Source organism: Hippocampus bargibanti, linkage group LG10, assembly GCF_051943395.1.
Source record: "Hippocampus bargibanti isolate YZ-2025 linkage group LG10, ASM5194339v1, whole genome shotgun sequence".
NCBI classification, from domain to species: domain Eukaryota; kingdom Metazoa; phylum Chordata; class Actinopteri; order Syngnathiformes; family Syngnathidae; genus Hippocampus; species Hippocampus bargibanti.
The window spans coordinates 16,879,062-16,894,332 of NC_142743.1; the positions used below are offsets into that span (position 1 = coordinate 16,879,062).

Genomic DNA, 15,271 nt, shown 5'->3' on the forward strand with positions numbered 1-15,271 from the left:
AGCGGGATAAATGTTACATTTTTATGGCACTCGTCACAAACAAATTTTTAATCAGCGACGGCTTCATGTGTATGTTAAGTAACGTATTTTTGACACTGTTTCCCAAAAAAAGTCTTCACTTGTTTCGCTAGCATGTCACGTTTTTCAGATAGGTTTTCTTTTTTTAAGTTTGTTAAGTTTAAGTTTGATTAATTGGTTAGATGTTTGTTAGTTAGTTTGTTGGTTAGTTTGGTCGTCCTACAAGAACGTTATCATAAAGTACAGCAAACAAAACGATTCGGTCCATTTCAAGAGCAAAAAAATCGGCTATTCATTTATTTCGTCGACTGGCCGCTAGGGCGCATTCAAATGAGACGTTTTTTTACACTGCGTTGTGACATCTTCTCCATCAACCCTGAAGAGCAGCCACGGTGCGAGTGAGGTTAGATAGGCACTAAAGAAGTCCTAAAAAGCTGTCGGCCTCAGACTCAGGCGTTTAGCTATCGGTGGCTGCTTTTCGAGCAAAATGTTTTGTAGACGAGTTTTCCAGAGACTCGGCCCGGTGGTTCAAAGGGTCTGCACACCGACATTTAAAAAAGGTAAGTCAGGTTCATGTGCATTTTTACGTCATCCAAATGCTGAAGTGATACTTTTTTTGCATTCTCACCTGTTTAACCCGAGGGAGAATTTTTTGAACGATATTCGTGTTTTCTTTGTCAAGCAATGGAACTTTTACATTGGTTACAGTTTGATCCATGAGCAAATGTATGGTAATCCTCTACTTAATCATCGCTTCAATGATCATATAGATGGTATATTCATCGTAGAAATACCGTATACTGTACAATGTTGAAAGTGTCATGTATAAAGGAACACTGTGCTGTGCGTTACATTTGAAATAGCATTGCTAATCGATTACAAAACTACAAAACATGAGGCAGTTTTTCGAGAGTAAAAGTTACATTTGATTTTGGTTTGTCATTTGACTCGCATAAATGAGTCCAAACACAATAGCTCAATCAAAAGTTTTTTTTTTTTACTTCACTGTATTTTTATTGACACTTTTTGTTCTTGTATTTTTTTTTCAGTGGTCAACCATTGTATGTTACATTTTACTGACTCATGTCAGGATAATGCAGGTTAACCAAAGGACAATGAATGTGAAGGGAAAATCAATACTTTTGCTTATGCCATATTAAAGTTGGCATAATTGAATATAAACGCATCTTTGCATGTGAAGAGACGAGGATTGAATGCTTTTATTTTCACAGTGCTTTGTCTTTTCACGCATCCTTGCCTGAATCATCATTTCCTCTGGGGTTTGAGCATGTGGAATTCAGCCGAAGGGAAAAGTGCTCCGACTGCTTTGTGTTTGCAATTTCCTGAGAAAAAAATCCTATGACAGCCTGGCGACCAGTCCAGGTTCCACCCCATCTTTTGCCCAAACTCATCTTTAATAGGTCCAGTCTGTCCATGATCTCAAAAAGATAAACACAAGAAAATGGATGGATGAACTGAGTTCTTCTTTTGGCCCTAGTTAATGTTCCAGAATTGACTATTATTCAGAACAAATGTTTCATGGTGGTGGGGGCGCTGGGTTATGGTATCATATGCAGCAGTGCACCTTCACCATCATGACATCTGGCACACGTGTCAAGATAGCACATGGTGCTTCACATGTGTCCCTTCTGCCTCCGGTGTCATCTTGTCTGCTTTCATCTGGCGTGCATGTTCATTTTAACAGGCTTGGACCTTGCCAGTGAGATTAACTGATTACCTTTATAAATAACTTGTACTTGGCCTTTCAAGGTGTTGCAGCGTCATGGTCTTAGAGGGTGGAGCTCAGCATTCAAAACATGGCAGTTTGTTTTGGTTTTCTCCACCACGCTTTGGAATCTTTTAAACATGTCCACACCGACATTTTATCAGGGATGAACACAGAAAATTATGCATCATGGCAATTTTAAATTAATAGGGAGTCGTGATATAATGGTAATACTGTAGTATCGTAATAGTAGGGATATAGTAGTAACATGTTCGTTTTTTTTTCTCTCGATGTTACAAACGTAACCTTGCTTCACAAGCGATAAATGCGCTCATCTAACTTGTTTTCCAAATAAGAAAACATAGTGCATGAACGTAAGCATATTTTTAAGGAAAATAGCTCTCTCGGATCGGAGTTTGAGACCCATGCTGTAAAGGTTCTGCCGTACTTACCAAATTGTGTTTGGTTGTTACATCCGTTTCCACTTATCCTTATTAGAGTTGTGGGTGTGCTTTATCGCCTCCCAAGTCACTTTGGAGAAGGACCAAAATCCTTTTATTTAATTGAACTACTGCTGATAGTAGTAAATATAATGTGTATAATTGTATTGTAAAATTGTCTAGTCACTCCAAGAAGCGGAATAAAGTGCAATGCACTTTTATTTGGATCTACGTATGTACTGTATTTGTTTTTATAGCTTTTTCAATGAGCCAGTCAGTATTCTGTACTGTATAGTTCATGATCGTAAGGAACTACAAGTCCAAAAATGTACCGGCCAATGTAAGTGTGTTAATTTTATACCTAAATAGACATGGATGAGAAGGTTTCTTCAGCCGTCATCTGTACAAAAGTGAAGGTTTCGGACGTTTCGCCTCCTATCCAAGAGGCATCGTCAGCGAACTAAAGTCTGACTGGTCGTATCGGCCGCATTTATATATCCCTAATGTCCAGACCTGGTGGCGCCGGACACAGCTATGTATGATAGGTCCCTACTCTCAGGTTGGGGGGGGGGGCGCGGGACCCCCCCCCTGTGGCCCCACTGATTGTTCCTACATTCCTGACTAACGATTGGCCTATTACACCCACTACCCCCGGTATCACCTCATCAGCATAACGACCCTCATCAGCATTGCGAAAGTTGCCTAACCTGTTTTGCCTGAGCAGGCTATTGTATGAACGATCCAAATTGAACCTCACACCACCAGACCGGTTTAATGAAGGATTTTGTTGTTTTATAAGAATCGCCTCTTTTACCCCCCTTTCAAACCATCTATGTTCTTTCGCTAAGATTTTAACCTCATTGTCGTCAAATGAAATAGACATGTCGTGTTCCCTGGAATCAAACAATTACCGTATTTAACAGTGTATAAGGCGCACCAGAGTATAAGGCCCCAATTAATGGTTTATTTTCAAACTTTTTCTAGATAGAATATAAGGCACACCATCTATAAGGTGCACTTGTAATGAACGAAAAGTGTTCCAAATATATAGAAATATATACATGTTTCCTAAATATAAGCCACACCACATTATAAGACAGAACTTTAGAGGCTGGGGTTACGCACTACTTCTACTACTGGGGAAAATGGAGTTGGTGGCTGCTGATAGTATTTGCAAGAAATGTCGTGGCTCAATATTATTTGTAAGGCACGCCGGAGTATAAGGCGCATGGTCATCTTTTGAAGAAAATCAAGGCTTTTGGGTGTACCTTATACACCGGAAAATACCTTCTAGGCCAGGGGTCGGGAATTTATGGCTCGCGAGTCATATATAGCTCTTTTGATGATTGCCTCTGGCTCGCCGACAACACTAAATACATATTCTCACTTTTTCGCGTTTCATTTCCTGTTTGGGCGGCAGTTTGGCGGAAAGAGCAATTTTGATTGGATGACACTGAACTAGTAGGAGAAAATAGCAATTTTGATTGGATTATACTGGCCGTTGTTGAAACAGGTAAATGCCCCTTTTAAATAAGCCCGTAAGTAAAAAATATCGTACACTTCAAGTTAAATAAACCAAAGCATTCACCATTGTGGAGAGAAAAGGTTCTGATTCTAATTTGCAATGAAACAAACCTATTGATGAAACAGTCGGATGTGAGTGGCACTTTGTCAAGCCCGATGCTAACGTTAGCATCAATATACTTCTGCGACAGACAGCAAAAGCAAGTGTGGAAGCTAATAAGCCGTGTGCAGGCTAGCTAGCAGTAACTTCGCGTATGGACCCGGCAAATTGACTTTCATTCCTATCGTTTGACTGGATTTTTACCAATCATGAGGAACGCCAAACCATTCATGTTAATCGTGAGTACTATCCCAAAGTTATTTTAAATAATATTTTTTTACATTTTGTTGAAAAGTGGACGCGCGTGTTTGTGGCTGTCACTGAAAAACATTTCTAAATAATTTACTTTTATGGCTCTCTTAGTCAAAAAGTTTCCCGATGCCTGTTCTAGGCTATGATGTTATTCAGATACCGAGTCCTAACTTCTTCCTAAAAAGCTGCACTGCACTTTGAACACCTTTTTCAAATCGACATTGTCAAGTGGAAAGGTGGAAGCCATGACAAACAAGACTTTAACAAATATAGAAAGGTTCAGAAAGTAAGGCGTGGTGCTGCAAAATTAACTGACGCAATATCATCATATCACACTAACTGTTCTCCAACCTCCGATAGAGTTGCCAATTGTTAAGGTTGCCAAGCAAGTTTCTTCTGCAAAAAGGAGGTCCGAAACCAAACGGTTAATTTTCTCCATTCTGCTGTCTTTTCAAAAAGGTTTTGAAAACAATCAAATCTCAATTTAAATGTGTACCATTCATACATGCCATGCATAGTTTAGTTAGTTTAACTCAAACCACAGATGCTGCACAATGCCTGCATTGTCAATATCCGCCTACCGTTGCTATCATACGGTCAACCACTTATATCGTACTATTATTTTTATTTTCTAACCAGTGACTGGTGAAAACAGTTGCACACAATGTTGAGCCTTTAATCCCTATCATCCAAGACTTGAACTGTTTATTTCTTTCCTGTCCAATGCAGTTGTCTGAGAATCCCCTGGAACTGACTTTCTTGTTATTATACACCAATTGTACCGTGTGTGTTTGAAGGCACGTATGAGTGCTGGGCGAAGACTGTTTGTGTGTGAGCTGGAGATGAGATTAAAGTGCTTTGGGCGCAGGTTGGTTTTATTTATGGCCTCTGCATGCACCCCCTGGCAATCCTCTAAACACTGGAAAATCTTCACAGGCGACCCAAGATCACTCACCTGTCCTCCACCGTGACAATAGTCCATTAAGAAGCTTTTCTCAGCTCCTCCTTGGGCCACATATTGATTGCATGAATTCAAATCGCTTATCTGTGTTGTTGTTGATGATACCAATCTGAAATGAGCTCAAATTGCTTGTGTGGTCCGCCGGATGTTTCATTTAGAGGATTGTTTGGTGTTTAACTTGGCTGTTGCAAAATATTTCCGTCTCTTCGGCTCCAAATGAGCAAGGGCCACAATTGTGTAACAGGATTAAAGAATGGGGACACTTTCGTGCTATTGTCGTGTACTTGACCTTTATACCAAATCGCTCGTCACTTGGGATTTTTGTTTCACCCAAAATATTTTGTCAACGCTTTTCTGTGTGTGACACCTACACTTGTAACAAAGCGGAATAGTGTGTATAATCCGCATGTGTGTTTGACTCCCTTTTTGTCAATCCGCAGCGCCGGTGCGGCACATGGCGTTTGGGGTTCCTGGTGGTTCTACAAACATGACATACTTTGTTGTGTGCGGAGGAGGCCTCACTGCTGCAGTTGTCTATGTAAGTATTGGTATTTTATTTGTTTATTTATTTTTTGGGTGCAACCATTTCCAACATGTCGTTTCACGGAAGAGTAAGGCATTGTATTGCATTTGAATTGGATTTTTTTTTTAAGACATACCAACCGAACCTGAGTGAGATCAATGTGTATTCTCGACCTGAAAAAAAACAGCTAAAACTGGTGTGATGGCCACATGGTGCAATAATTAATACTGTATTAATTATTAATAATCGATAAATTTTCATACCGTGTACATAACCCAATTTCATAAAATGTGTTCCTCTAATGTAGTCTCTATTCAACATTTTTTATGGGTTTCAACTTACGACCATTATGACTTATGACGGTTTTGTTGGAACGGAACCTGGTCGTAAGTCGGATGTTACCAGTATTTTGCTTTGTGGCAACAAATTCCATCCATCCATTATCTTTTTGCTTATCCTGTTGGGATTGGGCTGAGAGGTGGCATATAGTCTGAACTGATGGCCTGTCAATCACAGCACCCCTAAAGACACAAAATCATTCACACTCAGGCCAATGGCTAATTTAGCGATTTTTATGAACCAAAGAAGTGTTTCTGATCATTTATTGTCTGCTATGATGTGTACCATATTTGCTGTTTTTCTCAGGCCTACAAAACGGTCCTTGGTGATAGTGACCGCTATGAGGACAGACTGGCCAACATGGGCTCCACAGCAAAGGGTTAGCTCCCATTCCCATATGAACCCCCTGTGACCACCCCCCACACACACACACACATCACCTCCTCCCATACACACAGAAAAAACAGAGTACTCGATCTGTTGACTTTGTTTTGGCAGCACTTCTGAAATAAACACGCTAGAATAACCATTCTCAATAGCATGTCTGCCCCAATTAGTGTCTTCAAATTAATTCCGCCTTTTTGACTTCAATGCATTTGAACAATCTGGAATAGGAAAAAAAGCAGTATTTAGTTAAGAAAAATCGTAGTGGATATAAAATACTGTACCACAAAGTAAAAGCCGTCTCAAAACTCCCTTGTACGCTTTGGCATTTGACTCACCAAGATTTCGACTTGATCTCGGCTTTACTCCCTTGTGCTTTCTACTACGTATCTTTGTGACTGCTTTATTTTCTGTATATAAAAGTTGTCCATGTTAAACACTTTTTTTGCAGCTTCGGCTGTCGTTAAAGCTGAAAGTTGTCCTTCAGACTTTTGAAAGGCGCTCATAATTAAAATTAAAGTTAAATGATTTTTAGATATCAGTCAGATTATGTTATTCTCCCTCAGTGGTCTGGCTGGTGAGTTACTTTTTTTAATTGTCGTTACATTGCCCTTCTTCCTTTGCTTTTTTGATTGTTGCTGTGCTGCTGTCCATTTTGTGTTTGGGAGCCTTTTACTGAGCGAGTTGCTTGTTCTGTAGCCACAAAGGGACATAAGTCTTCTTGTGCCGGTCCCAAGCCCGGATAAATACAGAGGGTTGTGTCAGGAAGGGCATCCGACGTAAAAGCTGGGCCAAAACAAACATGCGTATTATACCTCTGAAGATGGAGGACACTGATTCCCTGTGGCGACCCCTTGAAGGGAAAAGCCGAAAGGAAAAGAAGTCATAATATAAAGTTTCAAATAATTGTTTTTTTTTACCTTTTTTTTGCAGGTGAGGGGGTATTCAAAATGTTCAAAGCAATTTACATGCAACAGTACAGTATTTTGGGGTGGGCTCTGCAAAATTACAGTATTGCAAATGATACTGAATGTCAGTTGTGAGGCAATCTTGGGAGACAAACCTGTTTTATTTCCGACATGATCCTAACCTTCGCTGGCAATGAAACAGTGATGTGCATAATGATGTGATCACACAAATGGAAGTGTCTGAGTGGTCCAATATTGCTGCAGACAGTCACATAACATTGCAGAATCAAAGACAACATTCCGTACCCAAGTTCACCAATGCAAAACACAAGAGCTCTTATTCTGTTCTGTTCTTCCTCTTTGAAGCTGAAGCTTCGTCAAGTGAGCCAGTGAAGGTGGCTTCTGAACCCGCCGCGGTCGAGGAGCGCGAGGCTCCCCTTGAAGTGATCACAGAGTCTCTCGCTGCACCTGTAAAGTCCGTGGCGGATAGCACTGGCGAACCTGTCGCTGAGAACGCAACACCTGAAGCAGATATCGCTGTGGTCTCCGAGGCCATTGCCACTGAGGATGAAGCTTTGACTGTGGAATATGCTCCACAGGTAGTAGGTGAAGCTGTTCCTATTCTGGAAGATGCTCCACCCGCAGTGGCTGAAGCTGCCCCTACTCCTTTGGAGGTCACGGAAGAGACCCCGGCAGACACGCCTGCAAGTGCTGGTACAAAAGTAGTTGATGAAGTCTTCCTCCCTAGTCTCCCCATTGAGGCAGAGACTGTTCCTTGTGTGGATGATGTAGCATAAAACCATGAAGCCTTATGGGTGTACTTAGAGAAGATGGCAACAAATTCAGTGTGCACACTTCCCATCACAAAAAAATCCCATGAGCCCCACTATAGATTAAGGGGGAAAAACAACAATTTCTTGATTTACACACTCATTGAAAAATTTCAGTTAATAATTGTGTGTTTTTTGTTGGTACATTCTGCTTGGGAGATTAATGAAAGAACCACATTACGGCGTGTTTGTTTTCTTCTAATGGATTTAGTGGCCTTCAAGTGAATACAGTTCTGCACCAACTTGTTACTTGAATGGGTGCTTGACTGTGAGAACTGCAGTGTGTTTTTGGGGTCAGCAATCTTGTTTTTATCTCCCAAATGTGATCAATTTCTGCTCAATAAATTCTCACCTAGTCCTTTCCTACCCCTCCAGTCTGTGTTTGTGCCACAGTTCAAGAATGTGATTCTGGTGGTAGTCTGCGTAGTTCCTTTCCCGACACGCTTGAATATTATTACAGTGATACACTTACAGACTTAATTGGTTCCCAGACAGAGTGTGTAAGAAACCATTAAAATGAGAATAATATTATATATTAATATTATAGTTTCAAGATACCAACACTAACGTAACAATTACAACAAGGTTTTCCAGTATGGGGTTTCAAACAGACAAGTTCTCGTAGCTTTGGCATCAAACAACTTAGTTCCCAAACAGAAAACGCATGAAAATGAGAACCTCATTTCTGCTTAGTGGCAGTTAAATATGCACCAGTGAGAAGAACTGTGTGAAAAGATCTAGTTGTGACTGTATGAAAAAACTCATCATCTGAACCGGTGTTTCGCTTAAACTTTCAAGTGGTTCACTTTTTTGTCCTTCAGAGCCTGTGTCAGATCTTCTTACAGCTGTCAAAATACTAGCCGGCTCCACAGTTGAAATTGCAGCAACTTCAGTTGGAGAGTCCAGTTTGGTGAGAGCTGCCCGTCAAATAGAAGACGATGGAAATCATTTGGATTCTGTGCTGGAAGTGATACAAATTGAAGTCCTTGAGGAATGCAAAGATCTTGCGACGAAAGAATCTTCACTTGAAATGGTTGTCATCACAAATGAAGAAGAGTTGGACCCCGCAGAGTTGCTCAGTTCTGATGAAGAGGCTGTTGCAGAAGTGGTGACCGAGGAATCCTTGTCTCCAAGTACCGAAGAAGACGACGAACTGACTTCTGAGAAAGCTGCAACTTCTGGCACCCCCGAAGAGAATGCAGGAGGGGTGTATGCTGAAGAGGAGAATCCAGATCCAGTGGGGGACAACACACTTCAAGAGGCCTCACTCCAAGAAGCTGCGCCATCTGTGGAAGCAAGCATCACAGCTGAAGCTCCAGTGGATGAAGAGCTCCCGATAACCGAAACATTTGGAGAGGATGCCGCTGAAACCGAAAGTCCAGAAGAGGATAGAGTCGTTGCCTCCGAAAAAGAAGATATCACTCAGCCTACAGAAGCTGAGAATGGGTCAGAAAAGGAAGTGCTTTCACCTACCGAACCAGAGTCCAACTGCCACGACGATTCTCTGGAACAGCTGACGATACCTGCTGCTGATCAGTCATCTGAAATGCTTGAGGATGTTGGAGATGAGTCGAATGAAAGCAGCAATGCAGCATCACCTGAAGAAACACCACGTAAGCAAATGCTTTCGAACAGACACTTGGTCGTCCTCAGTGTGATGCCAAAGTCTGTCTATTCAATTTAGGTTGTTGTATGAATAACTGGCATAAAAATAGAAATTTGGGATCCATTACAATGTTTTGAGGAGGCTAAATATGATGTACATTAGAATGCTTGACTGTATGAATGAGAACTGCAGTATCTATTTAGCTGAATTTTCAGGTGAGTTATTTTTTTTAATTGCATATAGTTTTATAACTTTTTGTTCTTGTCTTCTCTCAAAATAAATGACAGTACAATATGTAACAAATGCACTTATTTATTGGTTACAGGTCCAAAGGCAGTCATGGTGATGATGAGCCAGTCATGAACTAACGGTGCGTGTGCCTTTCACATCACGCCAACTGTCAGTCAAACCTGGGTCAGCAAGACAAGTCAAACATTTTTTCATGATTGAAACGTGTCGTTTTGAATTGTATGAATGGAGCAAAATCTGTCATCAATATTGTAAATTGTTGTTATAACCTTTGGTTTTAATTTAGTACTATCTTATGTCCTCTAGATGTCACCATAACGATTACCAGACACGAGAGAACGTTTTACATTGGGTTACGTTGTCGTTTTTATTGAGGACGATAAATTTGAAGCAGAGATTTGATTTCCATGACACCGATAGAATGTTTTTAATTTCTAATTAAATACGCCGATGTTCTTTTTGTATTCAAAACAGCAATTACAGACAGCAATGTGTAGTTTGAATATACGGTATATAAATTGTTCATTTGAGTCTTGCACGGAAAAAGAAAACATTCATTTGAAATAATAATACACATGAAATGATACTATGAATGTTCTTATTTGTTGTTGATTATAATTACAGTAATATTAGGTGATGTGAAGACCTAAAAGAATAAGTTGAATATTTGTAATGTACGATACAGAAACTGGACAAATAAACAGAGAGTTGAAAATCACACCATCCGTTTAGGCCCTTTTCACAATTCATGTAAAGATAAGTTGTGATTTCAGAAACACTTTATAGATACAAAACCTGTTGGGCAATCTGATGAAATTGTAAAAATGGTATCATTCTAAATAACCTGGAATCTAGGAATCCCGGCCGCCATACTCAAACTTGGGATTTGGAGCTTGGGATCTTGTAGTACTCAATTAAAGAAATAGGCATTTGTATCAATATCAACAAACAGGCGTTCTATTAGAGCACCGGTGTCAAAGTCAAGGCCCAGGGGCAAAATCCGGCCTGCCACATCATTTTTTTTCAGCCCGCGAAAGCAATTCAAACTTTCCATGATGCTTGCTAAATCATGAAATTCCATGATGCTTGCTAAAATCCTAACCAAAATTTCATATTTTTGAATGTAAACCACAAAAACGGTAATTATTCTTGACTTCAGATCTGAAAAGTAGTTATTCATTAATTTGTTTTGCGCTCTATATGTAATATGTGGAGGGGATTAAACATTCTAATGGCTTCTGCAAATTCATAACGGCGCTCGAGAGGAAACCATAACTACAATGTGGCCCGCGGAATAAAATGACTTTGACACCCCTGCATTAGAGCGATGGAAGGTCTGTCAGTCCATCACTTTTTTTCATCAGTATTCGAGGCTGACCCATGTGGGCTTGACCATTCATCTTTAAGAATGGTCCAGCTGCAGCCGGGGAAATTCCTGTTCCAACAAGAACATGCCCATGAGACGTTCCTGTCACTGTTTCATTGACCAATCTCAAATAACTTCCCCGGGCACCCTCGATAATTATTTTTTTAATTTCCTCCTTGGTGATTTTGCCAGCTGTTACGCTAACACTTCTGAGAAAGTGCAAAAGAGGAAGATAAGTGGCATGATTGATCCAATGCCTTCTGCGAGAGACCTTTCATTCTAGTGAATGAATATTGTGTTAAATTTTTTAAAAATTCCCATGAACTATCAAAAATGCACCCATTTATATACAGGTAACATCCGATTTACGACCGGCTCGACTTATGACCACCCGTACTTACGACCACGACCTGCAGACCCTATTTTTAAAATGTTAATTCTACGCCTGGCACCGCAATGCGCGACCAGGCCTGAAACGTGTCTGACAATTTTGGCCAGCCAGCCAGCATCTCACTCTCGCACAGCAATCGATCGTGTGATGGCACCAGAGGGGCGAGTTTGCGAGTCATTTAGCCTCTGAGTCTCTATTCAACATTTTGAATGCATTTCGACTTACAATCATTTTGACTTACGACCGTTTGGAACGGAACGGTAAGTCAGATGTTACCTGTATATGAAATTGTAAATATGGCTCAGCATTGCTGTCAAAAACTATGATAATGATTTTATAGACTGTAGGGTATTTATGACATTTGGTGACGGTCCGCAATGGATCTCGAATACCAGGAAATGTGTGCGTTGGTGTGACTTGCCAAATCGCTCTCAGCCAATCAGATTATGAGTGATCACATGGCTCCAGATATCTATCCATCGTAAACTATGGACAGGGATGGACATCTCAGAGGTGATGGTTCTCAAAAGTGGTTGCATTGAAACCTCTCAGCCCCTAACACATCTAATGGAAAATTGAACATTTAGGGACCACCCAGAACATGGTGGAGACATGAAGTCTCCCGTCTGGCCTGTGAACTCCCTGGGTTCCCCCTGGAAGAACTGGAAGAAGTGGCTGGGAGAGGACAGCCTGGCCTTCCCTACTAAAGCTACTGATGGAATGTCCATCACGCACATGTAAAATGAGATTAGATTACCTTTATTTGTCTCACATTGGAGAAATTCCCAATTCACAGCAGCAAAGTTATGAAAGACAGGGAGATGTGATGCACTTTTACAGCATGTTAAGCGCATGAACATTACTATTGTAGCCCACGTATCTCGTTTGATTCTTCTGCCTCTACAGATTCCCATTTTTTTCCAGAAGCATCAGTGAATTGCATTTGAAACAGACTTTGCCTGCGCCTTAACACCCCCCTCAAAAAAGGGGAAATCACAGCAGCTCTATTTACAAACTGTAATTGCAGAATAATTTATTTTGGAAGTAAATCTAATGGGATGCACACTGACTGACACTAAAAATGTACCATATTATTACCACCCCTCATTTTTCGCGACATCCCTTGTGACTATTAGTAGTCCGAAATTGACTGGTTCGGCACCCCTAGCCATGGTTCTATATGGGTAATAATTTGTTTTTATTGCCTCCTCTTTGTCACGCTCCATGTCACGCCGTGTATTAAATCAAACTTTCAACCAAGACATAAACGTCTTTTAATTGTCACGTTGTCATGCGCGCAAGTTGAAAAAATAAAGTACTGCACTAACAACATTAGTAAAACGAAACGTACAAGAACAACTGCCGAAATAATAAGTGCAGCAGCGAAATACATTTATTTGTAATTTGTGACTTCACAGACTTGACAGCTGAGCAAACGTCAGATGATCTTGTGATGTGACGTCAAAACCTAATCGATGAACTAACAGGGAAAGATTCTCCGTCGGGGAAATACTCAAGTCGTGTGATTCATCGCTCATTTGTTTGGTACGCTTTTCCACACAAGGCGTGCTTGGCACAGAGCTTGTTCCATTCCTCTTGTTTTTGGCTAGCGACAGCCAAGGCTAACCTGGACTACGAATCGTCCACAGTAAACAAACGACCCCCTCAGCACACAACAGCTCACAACCTGATCAAACGCAGATCGGTCAACGTGTTTCGCTATATGGGAACAAGTTTGTTCCTCACAGAAGAGGCGAAAGGGGAGAAATTGACAGTAAGTGAGCTCCCCTCTGTTATTTTGCACTTTAACCAAGAAGTCGTTTACGCTAGCGTGTGTGTGTGTGTGTGTGTGTGTGTGTGTGTGTGTGTGTGTGTGTGTGTGTGTGTGTGTGTGTGTGTGTGTGTGTGTGTGTGTGTGTGTGTGTGTGTGTGTGTGTGTGTGTGTGTGTGTGTGTGTGTGTGTGTGTGCGCGCGCGTGCTTTTGACAGCTCACTGTTACAAGGAGGATGCTAACTTTGCTAGCTAACGTTAAGACATCCATGTTTATATCATTGTTCAGTTTTGCTATTCTAAGGCAGATTAAATGCCTTGCTCTGTAACTACAATTGAGCGTCAATATAATCGGCAACTGACCATACGTAAGTGAATACAAATGGTTCAAGTGCTTCTTAAGAACGCCGATAGGCAACGGTATCATCCCACCATGACCAGTTTTACGTTCCCCGTTTAAGTTCCACTTTAGCTGTGACAAATGATAAGCAGTGCCCCACTAGGTCAAACGGGTAATCAACTTTCAATTTTTACTTGCTTATTCACTGAAATCCGAGAGATGATGTCACCATACCCAAATATCGAAAGGTATGTATCAAAGAAAGCCTACGCAACATAGCTAAAAAAATCGACACTATTTTGTCCCAAGTGAAAAATTAAAGATGGATTATTAGATGCCAAATGCTATGATCTTTGGGTGATGCAAGACGGTGCAAGACTGTTATGTTCCATCTTAAGATCTTGGTGTAATATTATTCATGTGTAAGGCTACTGTCCAATCTGTTGCTACAAATAATAAATTTTGTTAAAGATAATGTGTAAAATGTAATAGGTGAGTATATTGAGTGTGAAACCTCACTTCCCCTTCCACTGTGACCCTCAGCAAGCTAAGAAGAATATGTAGAGCAAAATCGGTAACTTTAAATATGCAAAATTGCAATATTTGGCATATTTTTGTTGCTGGCTAGAATTTTATTTGTGCATGTCAATTTTTGTATGGTGTGGAGCTGCAAAAAATTGACTAGATAGATTTGTATTAAAATGATCTACTCATCTGTCATGCAACCAAAATGTCACGCAATACTTTTCACCTATGCCATTTAGGCCTCTGTTCAGCCTGTTGGTTCGTCTGTGTTTTGATTGTTTTTGTGTTGTCTGTGCCTAAAATTTGAAAATACAAATTCGCACCTGACCTATCTGTCGAGCACAAATGTAAAAAAAAACATGACAACAGCTCTGTATTGAAAAAGTAAAGTACTGTATATGGAAACTTGTTTCCTTGAGAGTTTTGAAAGGTGCTAAGAAATAAAATGTATTATTATTACTTAATATTTCTTGACTCAACAAAATGAGAAGTGATAGTTACATAGGGCTTACTTGCTGGAAGCCCAACCAGCACATCAATCATCATTTTCTCTGTATCCTGCTTGGGGATGGTGACTTTTGACATGTGTTTTTGTGCTCGTGTGACTTCATGTGATTTGAGAGTCTGTGCCATCTTGTTAATACACAGGTTAACCACGAAACCATAAGATTAAAAAAATAATGACAATTATTAGGTTCACATGGTAGCGTGAACATTTTCATGTGCCAATGTGTTATGTTATTATCTTAAAACTTGATAAGTGTGTCTTTCACATTCGGCATATATGAAACAATTCCTTCTGTTTCAGGTCACTGGTGTTGTAGTCCTCTGTTGGTATGAGTGTCTTCTTTTTTTCATCTTTTTAAACCTTGAACTTTTTACTAAATTAGACCAATGACTAAACCGGAAGTTAAAGTTCATTGTTTACATTAAATCATGCAATGTTTCACATTTTAATACCATCATTTTCACATAATGAGATATCTTATCAAGTTTTTACACATTCATTTTCACGTTTT

The 15,271-nt window shown here is 40.2% G+C and overlaps 1 protein-coding gene and 1 long non-coding RNA gene across 2 annotated transcripts; one reads left to right on the forward strand and one right to left on the reverse strand.

The window, feature by feature from the left end:
* The first annotated feature begins 354 nt into the window (after window positions 1–354).
* Window positions 355–10,592, forward strand: mgarpb (mitochondria localized glutamic acid rich protein b). The gene is made up of 6 exons (XM_089006363.1): window positions 355–578; window positions 5,462–5,559; window positions 6,190–6,262; window positions 7,542–7,889; window positions 8,827–9,618; window positions 9,937–10,592. The coding sequence occupies exons 1-6, from the start codon at window positions 506–508 to the stop codon at window positions 9,972–9,974; spliced, it is 1,422 nt and encodes a 473-aa protein (XP_088862489.1). The 5' UTR covers window positions 355–505; the 3' UTR covers window positions 9,975–10,592.
* On the reverse strand, window positions 1,678–5,454 carry LOC148892696 (uncharacterized). The gene is made up of 3 exons (XR_016116252.1): window positions 5,016–5,454; window positions 2,197–2,275; window positions 1,678–1,875 (listed from the first exon to the last, which is right to left on the reverse strand). It is a non-coding gene; the product is annotated as an uncharacterized LOC148892696 (long non-coding RNA).
* Window positions 10,593–15,271: the final 4,679 nt, after the last annotated feature.

What these genes read in the sequence shown, in the direction of transcription:
- mgarpb (XM_089006363.1), top strand. Translation starts at nt 506, where the DNA reads ATGTTTTGTAGACGAGTTTTCCAGAGACTCGGCCCGGTGGTTCAAAGG. An exon ending in TCACTGCTGCAGTTGTCTAT is followed by an intron (nt 5,560 to 6,189) that starts GTAAGTATTGGT and finishes TGTTTTTCTCAG; the next exon opens with GCCTACAAAACGGTCCTTGG. An exon ending in AGACACGCCTGCAAGTGCTG is followed by an intron (nt 7,890 to 8,826) that starts GTACAAAAGTAG and finishes TTTGTCCTTCAG; the next exon opens with AGCCTGTGTCAGATCTTCTT.